Genomic DNA, 14,275 nt, shown 5'->3' on the forward strand with positions numbered 1-14,275 from the left:
GCAAACTTTTCTGTCCTCTTCCTCCTCCCGCCCTCCGCACCGGCTCCTCGGCTCTTCGGCGCCCGGCGTCCACCTCCCCGCCCTTCTCTGCCTCCGGGTCGCCGTGCGCGTGGCAGAGCAGGGCAGCAGCTGGCAGCACAGCCCTCGGCGCCGGCCGCACCCGGTGCTCCGGCCCCGCCCCGGGGAGCCGATGGCCGAGGCGGGTTGGCGCCCCGCGGGGTTCCCGGTCAATCCGGCCGGACAGGCGGTGGCGGTCCCAGTCCCCCAGTCCGAGGCGCCTGCCCCGCCGCCGGCGCCTGCCCCGCACTGGCTGCCCGGGGACCCAAGCCCCCGCGGCCGATCGCAGAGCGACCTCTCGTCGTCCTCAAGCAGGGGCCGCCCACTCCGGGTCCACATCTCCGGCTCAGGTAAGGGCGGCTCGGGGCACTGGCCGCGGAGGGCCGGCCGCGGGCAGGTGGCCACGAGGGTGACACGGCCAACCCGGGGCGCCCGCGGGTACTGGCCGGTCAGGCTGGCGGCGGGGTGGGGGTGGGGTAAAGGGGAGGGCGGAGGCTGAACTCCCCACACCGCCGCCTCCTCGGCCGCCAGGGCTCGGCGACCCTAGGCGGAAGATGCTAAAAGTAGGCGACTGCTTGGTGCGCCCGGGTGGGCGCACGCCTTGCGGGGCGAGTGTGCAGCCTGGGTTGGGGTAGGGAGCGCTCCCTCTCGGCTGCACGTCGCCAGGCAGCACCGCAGCTTGGCTTCCGAGGCTTTTCCATCAGAAAGAAGAACCTTCTCGGTCTTCGGCGCGACTTTGGTCCCTCGGAAGGGTGCGGTTCCCTCACTTTGTGGGCTGGGGCCAGGGCAGGTCTTGGGAGGCTTCCCAACTAACTGCTCATAGTTCTGAAATAAAGACGCCTTTTAGGGGTTTCTGGTAAGAGGACCCGGGATATGAGTTTTTCCTCCTTGCAAAACCCATGCAGTTGATGAGGAGAGCAGGGGAGAGTTTGGCGGGCTGTTTGTGCCTCTCATCCTTTAACATGATTTGAAAAAGCCTCGGCCAGGCGCGGTGGCTCACGCTTGTAATTCCAGCGCTTTGGGAGGCCGAAGGCATGCGGATCACTTGAGGTCAGAAGTTCGAGACCAGCCTGGCCAACATGGTGAAACTTCGTCCCTACTAAAAATACAAAAAATTAGCTGCCGTGGCGGCACATGCCTGTGGTCCTAGCTGCTCAGGAGGCTGAGGCAGGAGAATCGCTTGAATCCCATCGCTTGATGGGAGGCGGAGGGTGCACCACTGCACTCCAGCCTGAATGACAAAGTGAGACTCTGTCTTCAAAAAAAAAAAAAAAAAAAAAAAAAGCCTCATAGCCCCTCTGCAGTAGCACCGGCCCGTGTGTCCTCAGAGGCTGCCCTGTGCCCTGTGCACCAGGACCGACAAAATCAGGAACTCAGCTGAGACCGATGTTGCCGGCCGTGTTGTGTGACGTTGGGCAAATCACGTAACCTTGTCTCTCCTATCTCAGTATTGAGAGTGGGAATCATAGTATGGTACTACCACATGGGGAGGTTATGTGGACTAAATAATCATTTTAAACTGCTTTTGAACAAAGCATTAGCCTTAGAACTGTAGGACTGTTTTTTAAAAGTCCACCAGATGTGTCAAGTTTCCATCAGTTGTCTGATGTGCAATCTATGTAGGATGCCTGGGAGCTGGGAAATTAGAAATGAAGCTAGCTAGCATCAAAACTACCCACAGCAGCAAAAGCCCCTGCCGGGGCGCGAATGTGCACAGTACCCGCTGCCACTGCCCTGGTTTTCAGGCTCTGTGCTCCGGGATCAGGCCTTCTTTGGGCTCTAACTCGACCTCACCTAAAGCTGAGCTTCCTGTTCAAAAAAGCACATTTCCATGCCTGTAACTCCTCTTCAGCTGGCTAACTCTCTCACCGTAGCCTTCTGTCTTCTTATTCTTGTCATATTGTTTTTGCCACCCAACATGTGTACTTGAAAAACCTCGAAAGCATTGCTGTTGGGACTTTGTAGATGGCATTGGATGAAAGAAGTCAGAACTGTTAGACTGGAGGTAGTGGGATGTTGATCATGGGATTTGTGCAAAGATTCTTCCTCTGAATTTGTATTGCGAAAAGCATCGAGTCCGAATGTTTTTAACCACCTGCTCTTGGTGTGTTGGCCAAACTGAACTCGAGTCATGGATTATTTTGATTGATTTTTACAAAGATTAACTGTTCAGAGACTCTAAAGAGACCACTGAGAATTCATCTAGTTGGTGATTGTAGATAAAGTATAGCTTGCATCACCATTTTTCATTTTCGTTGATGGAAATTATGGCCTGTATGCTGAAAAAGGACAACAAAGACATTTGAAATGTAAGTGTGCAAAGTGTACATCATGTGAACCATGGGCTCCAATTTATAAAATTATTTTACTTCCAAGGACTCTTTGTCTTTTCTGTGTCCTCTTAACGGATGCTAGGAAGTGAAATCTTTCAGCTCAGTTGTCCCCTGTGCCACAGGATGCTGGCACACATGTAGAAGAGTGAACATCTTTCATGTGACTGATTTCATTTTCAGAACTGAGCCTCGGATCCCTTTAAGAACAGACTAAATGTGATCAGGAGCTCCCTGCTCTTAGAGTCAGAGAGAAAAAGAATGAGCAGGTCCTTCACTGACACACAGAGTATTTCTCCAGAATACCCCACAGCCTCTACAGGCTCTGTAAGCCATACAGGATGGATCTGAGAATCAGCAAGATGACCATGGTGGCATCTCTGAATTATCTCAGAGGCACAATAAGAAGGTTATACACCTTGTAAAAACATTCCTTGGCCTAACACTATAGTAGCCCAATTTACAGTCCTTCCCCAGAAGCTCTGGGCACACACAGAGGCAGCACCTAGAGCAAGGTCATATGTAGCTTTGCCAAAACAGCTCCTGGACCAGCATCTGTGGCCTCATCTCAGAATCTCAGGCCCCATCCCGGACCTGCTTAATCTGAATCTCCATGTTAATAAGATCCCCAGGTTGTTCTTAGACACCTTACAGTTTGAGAAGTGCTATTCTCCCACACTGCTTTTCAAACTTGGCTACACATAGGAATTGCTTGGGGAGTTAACAACAAAACAACTTGTGGCTGGGTCACACACCTAGGGATTCTGATTTAATTGGCATCAGGTGCATCCTGGCCATTAGCTGATGCTAATGAGTAGCAAAGTTTGAGAACTGCTGTCCTATGCCATATATGTCACCCTGGCTTGCTGCTGTATGTCTTGTGATACCGTGATACAAGTGTAAGTTTAAAGAATTTGTTTTAGTACCTTCTCACATCCCTATTGCTACATCCTCTCCTCTACTACTGCAGCCTCCCAAGCAGCCTTCCTCACTCCTATTTTTGATTCCAGCTAGTTCTCAAATGTTCTTCGTTAGGGATAATTTCTAATCATGGGTTAACTCCCTGCTGTGAGTCCTTAGAAGAGTGTTGAGGGGAAAAGGAAATCACCTTTTGCAGTGACAGTGGCCTAAAATGGAAAAGAAGGGGAAGAAAGAGAGCTTGCCAAGGGTGGTCAGAGAACAGCCTCCCTTCAGAATGCCGGACCATCCTTGCTACCTGCAACCATTACCCTGGCCTCCCCCACAGCTCCGCCTCCATCCTTCTTTCCAGGAAAGAATAATAAAAACTTGGAACTCAGCCTCTAAAATCTTGCCCACTGCTGCAAACAGTCAGTCTAATACTAAATATACATTTTTAAAGACCTGTTCTGTGCTAGCACTGTGTTGATAGATACTGTAAGGGTACACCAAGAGAATCAGCTTCCCCTGACTATGCTACATTATTACTAGATTTTTGTCAAGAAAAGCATCTCAGACTTCAAGGGGTTTTATTTAACTAGTGGCTTAAGGAATTTTTCACATAAGAATGCATGTGCTTTATCAGAAAAAAAAAAAAAAAACCCCAAGCTAGTTTTATATTTCAAAATCTATACCAAAAAGTTAAGAAAATAAAATATCTTCAAATAAGTAATTTTTAAAGATAGAATTGAAATAACAGTGGAATTAATGAATAAACTCTTTTATTGAGTTTATAAAAATGTGGATTCATTTTGCCATATGGTTTTTGAACTCACACTTCTGGAATTCAACAAAAGTCCTGAATTTATTTTTCTTTTTTTGAGATGGAGTCTTGCTGTGTTGTCCAAGCTGGAGTATAATGGCTGTTCACCAGCACAACCATCGTGCACTGCAGCCTCAAACCCTGAGGCTAGGGATCCTGCTGCCTCAGCCTCCTGAGTAGCTGGTGTTATAGGCACAAGCTGCTGCTCCCAGCCTCGGATTTTTAAAATCCAGTATTTCTTTGTAAATAAAGTGATGTTTAACCCAATTTTTAAAGTAAAATCTTGAAACAAGGTTCTCATAGTGTGTATGGTCAGATATTCTCTTAAGTTTTTATCTTTGTTTTTTGAGACAGAGTCTCCCTGTCTCCCAGGCTGGAGTGCAGTGGAGGGATCTCGGCTCACTGTAAGCTCCGCCTCCCACGTTCACGCCATTCTCCTGCCTCGGCCTCCCAAGTAGCTGGGACTACAGGCACCCACCACCATGTCCGGCTAATTTTTTGTATTTTTAGTGGAGACGGGGTTTCACCATGTTAGCCAGGATGGTCTTGATCTCCTGACCTCGTGATCCGCCCGCCTGGGCCTCCCAAAGTGCTGTAATGGTATTCTCTTAAGTTTTAGACCAATCCTGGTCGGTCTTAAGGAGCTTTGATAACTTTAGTGGTTTCTGATGTGCTGTTCTCATAAGCACAGTGTTTAGTAAGTAAAGAACCTGAAGACACACAGCCCAAGGCATAGGCCACGTACGAATTCTGCAAGTACTGACTGTTGGCCTACTGGGTGCCAGGAGCTGTTCTGGACCTGTGTGGGTTATAGGGAGGACTGAAAGGTGTTTTCATTTTCATGTGATGATGCTTAGTCTTGCACATTGCACATTGGGCTGCATAGATCAGAGATCCATTCAAGCCACCTCCAAAACAAAGCAGTATAGGTGTATGGACCACTTCATTAGCTTAGTGTGCAAGTACAATCTCATCTTTTTATTACTGATTCATCTCTTCAGTGTCCCTATGCCCTGGTATATATAGGCATGGGTTAACAGCAAATCCAGGATATTTTTCTCGAGTCTTTAATTCCAGGTGTGTTTAGTGCTGAGTGGAAGTGAGAAATCTCACATACCTCGATGTTCTGTCAGTTCATACCCACTGCTCCCTGGCCACTGCCATGAGTTGCTGCTGTCCAAGACCAGTTCTGCTGTTGAGGGTCACCTGTGCTGCTGGGGGAAGCTTGTGCTTGCTCACCCCTTGCTGGTGCTTCTACTGTATTTCCTACTGACCTCCAAGGTTGTAACTCTTTAATTTGATGCTTTGTGCCCAGAAAGGGTGGCTGGGTCCTGAGAGGCTTCTGAGCCCCAGCCACGAGCTGAGCTGGAGGTGCCCTAGGCCAGGAACAATGAACAACTGCTCACTTTACATTTATGTAACTCAGAGTGGGTTTTTTCCAAACAAAGACCATCTGGCTCTAAGTTTACTATCAGGCTCTCCCTGGTCAGTGAACAGCAAGGCACCCTGCCCAGGCCAGTTTGGGCAGTACAAGAGGGTGCTGGATGGAGCAGGTGCTGGTGGGCTCAGATCCAGCCTGTGCTTTGCCCAGGTCAAGCTGTGCACCTGGTGTGGACGTGTGTGCCTTCCTTCTCCCCCAGGGAGAGCACCTTCTTCTTTGCACAAAGGCCATGGGCTTCTCACCTACCCAGGAGCCTGACCACCAATCAGCCTTCATTCCAGAGGGGGCACCTCCTATCTGATTCTCACCAAGTTACCATGGCAGCTGACGACAGTTCTGTACCAGAGCTTGGCACATTTGAAAAATCGGCTTCACCTGTTAAGTCAGGAAGCCCTTATTAGGTCAGATTGCACCTGACCTGGGGCTGACACCGGAGAGTTGTCAGGAATTGAGGCAACCAATTCCTCTTTCTCTAGCCCTTTCCTAGGTGGCATGTTCTCAGTGGACTTGAGCTTCTGTTTGTCTCTCTGTTGACCAGCTTTCTTACTCTCTAATCAAAACAGATTATCTCTCCTTCATAGGTGCTTCCTCATCCATCTACTTAAAATGGCACTTCAGGGGTCCTACCTACCTGACAACAATCTTCCTTTGTTTCCTTTTAGCTCTTGTCTTGTGTTCACCTGGGGGAAATTTCTTCATATTTCATAGTTCAAATTCTCTAGACCTATTGTGTGAAGTCACCTTTATACAGCAAGACAGAGATCATATGCCCCAGAGGTGCCTCTGGATTGGTTGCCTTTGATCAGATAGATACCCATTGGAGCCGAAACCAGTTGTGGAGCATGAAGTCACAGTGCCAACATGGCCATGTAGAAGGGACTGAGCCTGGCCAGTTTCCATTCGTCCATTCATTCAGTTGAGTCTTTATTGATGACTGCTATGTGCCAGGTACTGTTCCAGGCACTGGGCATACAAAGGTGAGCAGATGTGATTCTGTGATTCTGGAGTTAGACTGAAAACAGAGAGGACACTCAGAAAGGGTGTGGCAGGCCATATACAGCAGTGTCTCTGGTGATCTAAGGTATAGGCCATGCATCATGCTCACTAAATAACATGATGATGATGATGACTGTTCTTGTTTTCAGAGGATGCATGAACGGCTAATTCACTTAAACTAGTTAAGCTCTAGTTTGCATCAGTACATCAATCGCAGCTCTGAGACAGATATTAAAGCTATGGATTTATTCTGGCCCCTACCTACTGCTGAAGATGCTGTAGGCAAGGGCATATCTTGATTTCTCATTTCTTCATTCAAACAACAAATGGCCAATGAGCTAACACAGAGGTTGCAAAGATATCCCTCAGGAATTCACAGTTTAGTGGGGAAAGACAGGCCAATAAGCCAAAGACCGCAGTGCAATAAAGTGTAAGCTATGATTAGTACCCTGTCCTGGGCCTGGGGGAGAACCTAGGAGGATTGGCTGTAGGGAATGGTTTTGGGGAGAAAAGTCCTCGGGGAAGAGGTGAAACCTGGGCTATCTCTATGCAAAAGGAGGAATTGAAAGATGGAGTTGGGTTGGGGAAGAAGAGTGTTTGGGGATGGGAAACAGTACATGCAAAGGCCTGAAACAACCTGTCATAATCAGAAAACACTCAGCAGTTGCTTTTGGCTCTGAGCATGGTTCTTTTGGGAGAGAAGGGAGAGTAGACAGCTGGGCAGAGACTGAGTATGGGAGGTTGCTGTGTTTGCCTTTTTCCTGGGACACACAATTTAGTTGATGTTTATAAGGCATTTGCAGGTTTGATATGGATATATTCTGAGTATATTCTGACATGAACACTGAAAGACAGAGACAATGGTAGAAAGAGCACAGACAACTGAGGTTGGGACTGTCAGGGCTCAGAAAACAATACCCCAAAGCGTGGTGCTTTAATGGGCTGAGTATTTCTAACTGAAGGACATTGGAAGGGCCTCAGAAGTAAAACCTCTTTCTGACCTTCTCTTGCCCTTCTCTTGACCTCCTATCTTCTGTTCCCCTTTCTCCCAAAAGGCAGGCCACAGCGACTAGAATTCCTCTTCCCTGAGGTGGGTTGTAGAAACTAGGAATGTTACTCTAACCTTGCCCTGCCTTTTTGTGTAGGAGCTAGCCATAAAGACGTTCTTTGACTTGTGTGAGAGTAGGTCATAAGACCTTCATTCCAGGAGGGAGGGAGGGAGGGAGGAAGGGAGGGAGAGAGGGAGAAGGGAGGGAGGGAGGGAGAAGGGGGGGAGGAAGGAAGGAAGGAAGGAAGGAAGGAAGGAAGGAAGGAAGGAAGGAAGGAAGGAAGGAAGGAAGACTGGCTAGCATATCAAATAAAATTTTGATTCAAGAAGTTTGTTAGGCTTTCCTCTTGTTAACCTGTCTTGTGTTGTAGGAGTGTTGCCATGACCCTTATGATGGGTGAGAAAAGGTACCACACCTTTCTCTCCCATACACAGAATCTGGTTATTATTGTGTAATCTTAGTCAGAACAGATTGACACCTGTAACCTCCCTATGCTAGGTTTAAGTCAACTCCCTATGCTAGGTTTCCTTATATCTGACCTGGAAATAATTAGTAACAGTAACACATAGCTCATAGGATTATTGTGAGGCTGAAATGTGTGAAAAGTGCTTTTGAACTTTAAAGTACTGTGTAAGTGGTGGCACCTTTGCATGCTTCCATTATAAGACTTACTGTGCTGCATTCAAATGATGCATGGATTTGTCTCCTTCCCCACACCATAAAATAATTGAAGATGGAAAGCGTATTTTATTTATGTTTGCATTCTCAGTACCTACTACAGGGCCTGGTACATACTAGGTGCTCAGTAGATACTTGTGGAATTAATGCATGAATTACTTTAAAAATAGTTCTTTTGACATTAAGTATCTATAAATAAAAAATTAGCCTAAAGTGATTTTTAAAAAATGTGTAAATAGAAGATCGGGTAAAAATGGGGATTTCCAAATGTTTTAAAATCTAAAAATAATGAGAGATTTTTGGTTTTTTATTCTTTGAGACAGGTCTCACTCTGTCATCCAGGCTGGAATGCAGTGGTGCTATCTCAGCTCACTACAACCTCTGCCTCCCAGGTTCAAGCGATTCTCCCACCTCAGCCTCCTGAGTAGCTGAGACTACAGGCATGTGCCATCATGCCTGGCTAATTGTTGTATTTTTTGGTAGAGATGGGGTTTCAACATGTTGGCCAGGATGGTCTCAACTCCTGACCTCAAGTGAGCCGCCCACCTAGGCCTCCCAAAGTGCTGGGATTACAGGCATGAGCCACTGCTCCTGGCCTGTTTTTGTTTTTTATACAGTCACCCATGAGATCATTAGAACTTCCTTGAGGGTAGTGTGTAAACCTCACTTGGCAACACCTATGGAAGTGAAGAATGAAAAGGAAGTCATAAGTGTCAGTTCACCCTGAGGCTAGTGGTGATGGAACCCCAGCCACGGGGACTCTGCAGCCTCCTGGGAATTCTGGTACTGGGTGTTGGATGCAAGAGTGCAGGCAAATGAAGGCAAAAGGAAGTGCACTCAATGCTAACCCAATCCTGCATTATTTCCCCACACGATCATACTCTATCTTTATAGCAACCCTGTGAGAGAACAGTGTATCAGCTCCTTTTTTAAAGTAAGGAACCTGGTTTCAGAAGGGTGGAGTAACCCACCCAAGTCCCTCAGGCAGCAGGGAAGGAATAGAACCGAGACTCAACTCTTCATGGCTTCAAAACGCATACTCTTTTCTTACCCTACACTACCCTAGTACATATCTATCACCCCCTATAGAAACAACTCATGATTATCTTCACCAACAGAGGGAAAATTGCATTATGTTTTACTCTGCATTGTGAAAGAGATCATCAGAATAAATATCACTTTCTATCAAAAAGTCCTTCTAAGGCCCCAGTCAATTGTCTATCTACTTTAAGGTGCATTCAACACCACTTTTCTAGCATAAAGAATAAATTTGACTTACTTGTGATGGAGTTCTGCCTGTGTTTTCAGGCTAGCACATTTCAGTGATCCTCACTTAGGTGGATTCTTTTAATCTAAAACAACTCAGTTTTGGAGTCATGTGTTTAATTCATGCCCAAGAGCCATATCTTGTCTCAAGGTACAAGTGTAGTTTCAGTTACAGTGAAACTCAGGAAAAAACATTGAAGCAGCTTTAGTGTTTTTAAAATACCATGCTGAGTGACTCATTATCTTTGATCACACTTGCTGAAATTTGCACAGAGAAGTAGGTTGCAGCAGCTTGCCTTAGAAAGACTTCTGAGCTCTAACTTATTTTGTGACCTATTGGCTAAAATTTGACATTTATATGCCTTACTTTGCAGTTTCTTGATACCTCTGTGAAGTCTTGAGAAAGAGTAGCTATGGCTTATCCCTCATAACAGGAAGAAACTTGTGACTTAAAAAAAAAAAAAAAGCATGTTATCTCTCTCTAGAACTTTGGACTGTGGCTAGGGCAAGAATGTCAGAGGTACAATGCTTTGATTTTGGGTCAATAACTTATATACTGTAAACGTGTGACATAAGAATTGGTGGTCATTAGTCAGGTCATCAATGTTGATTTATGATCTTTTTTGTTTTATGTATATTTTAACCTACCTGAATATTTGGCATATCTTCTTTGGAGGTATAATTTCTATTAAATAATCTTCAAGTAGCCTAAATATCAAGAACAAACATATTAAACCCCTTTTCTCCAGACTACTGGGCATTATAAATCTTTGATTTCTGCTCCAGAGGTTTGGACCACAAGATAGAAAGATGTGATAGTGACAAAGAATGTGATTTAGCCTGGGCGCAATGGCTCACGCATGTAATCCCAACACTTTGGGAGGTGGAGGCAGAAGGATTGCTTGAGTCCAGGAGCTTGAGACCAGCCTGGGCAATATAGTGAGACCCCATCTCTACAAATAAAAATAAAAAATAAAAAATTAGCCAGGTGAACTGATGTGCACCTGTGGTTCTTGCTACTCAGGAGGTTGAAGTGGAAAGATTGCTTGAGTCCGGGCGTTCGATGCTGCAGTGAGCTGTGATTGCGGCACTGCACTCCAGCCTGGGTAACAAAGTGTGATCCCATCTTAAAAAAAAAAAAAGTATATGGCTTATGGTTAGTAAATGTAATAGAATTTATGTCTTCAAATTAGTGTTTTTAGAGTTGTCATATTGGAAGAGTGTGTATATACTTATTCCCATTATAATCTTATTAGGCAAAACAGTGTTCAACAAAGGTTTTGTGACTAAAATATGTGACCCCTGTTTTTATCCTCTTGCCCTGACTACAGCTCAATTGTAACTCTTTCTAAAAATCATGTCTACCTTTGAGTGACATAGATGTATTGTCGCTGAGGAAGATTTGAAAAAGCATTCCATAAATGGCAGTAACAGTGGCCACACTGTAGGAATACATTTATTATCTGCCAGCATGATTATTTTGGTGGGAATAACAACCATTTGGACAGCTAAGTCATTCACATTACTTTATAGTAACACTGCGTACCTCCAAAATATATAATCACACAAGGTAATAAGTGCTAACCAAGCAGGTCAGTTGGAACTGTTAACACAATGACTGTGAGATCCAGAAAGTAAAGAAGCTTTGAAACAGCCACTGTGACATTTGTAGAAGGGACTCAATCAGATATGAATGAGAGGATTACTAAGTAATAGCAAGGGTTTGAACAAAATGAATAAATTTCCATAGTTAGCAATAGAGACTCCCTTCGTCGAGTGAAGGAAAAGAGGTTTGTTCGGCTGTTAACAAGAGCACCCATTAACCAGGAAGGAGAGTGTGGCTTCGTGATACCTTCCGGCCAGGAACTGATACATTGAAACATTGGCTGTGGTCAAGGAGGGCACACTCTCTTTTTGTCCCCAGGGATTGATCTAACTCTCTCTTGCCCGCTGTATCTATCTATCTGTGTATCTATCTATGTATCTATCTATCTATCTATCTATCCCTTCATCATCCATCATCTATTAATCTATCTTCTTCTTCATCATCATCATCATCATCATCATCATCATCATCATCATGTATAGCTTATTTTGGCCTACTCTAACAAACTGTCATAGACTGGTTGGCTTATAAATAAGAGAAATTTATTTCTCACAGTTCTGGAGGCTGGAAGTTCAAGATCAAGACACTGGCAGATTCAGTGTTTGGCTAGGGCCTGCTTCCTGGTTCATAGATGGCCATCTTCTTGCTGTGTCCTCACATGGCGGAGGGAGGAAGAAAGCTCTCTGGGAGCTCCTATAATGACACTAATCTCATTCATGAAGGTTCCACCCTCAATACCTCATCTAATCCTTATTACCTCCCAAAGACTCCACTTCATAATACCATCATGTTAGGGGATAAGGTTCTAAGGTTTGGATTTTGAAGGGACACAAGCATTCAGTCCGTAACACTACCTAACTAATCTGTCTTTCCATCCATCCAACCATCCGTCCTTCTGTCTTTCCCTCCCTCCCAGATTTCTCTGATGCTGTGAGCACGTATTCTCCTCAGAGTTCCCCAATTTACATGTCTTCTGTGAAACCTAGCAGAGAGGGGTGCCCTTGGATCCCAATTCCACACACCAGCCTGGGTCAGGTAGCCATTCCTGACACCAGCTACATCCATTTTGTGGGACAGAGACCACTGGGATGTATTCTTGCAGGTGTGGAGAGCACAGTTCCTTGATAAGAGGTGGAGGACTGGGAAAACACAACAAAAGCATTCATTACCTCCTTGTACCCGGGGCCTGGGGAGGTAAAGAATTCCAGGGCTTCTGGGAAGCATATGTATCATAGAGAAAAGCCTAATGTCTTTTAGGTAAGAAAGAAGGGAAAGAGTAGAGTAAGAAAACTATGTGAAATGAGGAAGTGTTTTTTAAAAATAACAAAGTGGATGTTTCATTGCACCATAGGTGTTTTGGAGTTGTGGGAAAACAAGCAAGAATGGAGCACATTCCTAGGGAACAACAAGGTAAGAATAGGAAGGATGATGGAAATCATTGGCTGGGGTGAGGTGAGGGCACCTGTGGCTTGAGTAGTATAAAGAGTACAGGCAAGAAGACTTGGCCATGAAGACAGGCATTCTCTCCCCCTGACCCAGATTGACATGGGGCCTGATCTCCTCCCCAGCAACTATGCCAGTCTGTAGGGTGCACATTTCCACAGAGCTGTCTGGGCCCCTTTGGTTTCCATTCAAGGAAGCCCTCAGTGGTCATTTAACCAGATCTCCTCATTCCTTCGGGAAGATTAATAGTGAGCCTCACATGGCAGATCAGCCTAGGTCTCTTCCCAAATGGAACAATATGGTAGTGAGAACAGTTCAAACCCTTGCTTTTGGGGATTACATCCCCAAGGGTGACCCTGGATTCAGAGGCCTGCTGGGGGTACAAGATAGCATTCCTTTGGCCTAATCTGATCAAACATTTCTCAACAAGGGTTTAGAGTTTGCATGAGTTCACATGTGATTATCCAGATCTGGATTTATTGTTTTTTTGTTTTGTTTTTTGTTTTTTTAATGAGGGTGACTGATCCTTAGGCAGCTGACATATTCTCAGAAGGCCGGCCACAGGCAGTGGCAAGATGAGAATGTTTGCCCAAGCCCAGGAACATGCTGGGGAGGGGGAGGGGGGACTCAGCAGCTGCTAAGCAGCTGTGGAAGGAGAAAGGTGTTTTGAAATTTCTGGTGCCGAAAAACCTGCCTTGTACATTAAAATCTGTAAGCAAATGTCCCTGTTCCACCTCCCCTTCCTGAGCTGCCTGGCTGCCACTCCTCGCTTCTTCTGCAATTGCCTTCTTCTAAGGCTTCCCTTGATGTTCATGTTTGCAGGCCCTCACCTGTGTTAAAGTCGTGCCTAGGAGTGGGGGTGGGGTGTCTCGGTATGATTCAGCTGGTCCCCATCCTCAACAAGCAAGCTCTTAATCCTAGGCTGTGGTTTTCAGCCATGATCACCTTGCTGCACTGTTAATAGACAATAGGCAACAAAGGCACATCACAAAGGATGAAAACCGAGAGTCCCGGTCAGCCACACCAGAAAGCGCCAAGGCTACCATTTTTTGCTAGGTAGGAGTTGGAGTGATGTCTCAATGCATCAGTGGACTAGTCAAATCAAATGTAATGGCCTCCTGACCAGAGCTCCCGCTCTGAGTTCACACAGGAGTTAGATGACAGAGTCGTATGATCTACTGTAACATTTCTCATATCTAATGTAGACTTTCTTATACACATTCTAACGTATGAATCACCTGGAGATCTTGTTGAAATGCAGTAGATTTAGAGTGGGAACTGAACTTGTGCACTTTCTAACAGGCTTATAAGTTTTGCTGATGCTGCTGGTCCTCTGACAACACTTTAAGGGAAGCAAGTCTGTATGGAGAGCTTTTAACAGGCTTGTCAACTATTTTAAGGACTGATTCCTTATAGCACTAATGTACCTCAACATCCCATCCATGGAAACTTCCATGCTACTTAAAATTCTACTCTTGCTTTCGTGTTTGGCAAACATTACTATATATTATCTATATAGTAAATAATGGGCAGAGGGTGTCATGCTTTTTCATGAAGCTTTTTGATGAAATATCTAAACTACTCCATGCTTTGAAGGATTTAGAGAGAGCATGGCTTTAGAACTTTTATCTACACAAAATATTTTGCTTCAAGAGTGTCTATATGAATTGGCTTCTGGGACTTTCTCTG

The 14,275-nt window shown here is 45.4% G+C and overlaps 1 protein-coding gene across 5 annotated transcripts in view; it reads left to right on the forward strand.

Moving 5' to 3' along the window:
- Positions 1-109: 109 nt before the first annotated feature.
- The window catches only part of LOC105465759 (phosphatase and actin regulator 2), a 300,918-nt gene continuing 286,752 nt past the window's right edge, over positions 110-14,275 (forward strand). For all 5 annotated transcript variants that reach the window (XM_071096527.1, XM_071096528.1, XM_024787892.2 and 2 more), the window contains exon 1: positions 110-407. In XM_071096527.1, the coding sequence (XP_070952628.1) occupies positions 191-407 (217 nt within the window). In that variant the 5' untranslated portion in view covers positions 110-190. The remainder of the gene's footprint in view (positions 408-14,275) is intronic.

Source organism: Macaca nemestrina, chromosome 5 (genome assembly GCF_043159975.1).
Source record: "Macaca nemestrina isolate mMacNem1 chromosome 5, mMacNem.hap1, whole genome shotgun sequence".
NCBI classification, from domain to species: Eukaryota; Metazoa; Chordata; class Mammalia; order Primates; family Cercopithecidae; genus Macaca; species Macaca nemestrina.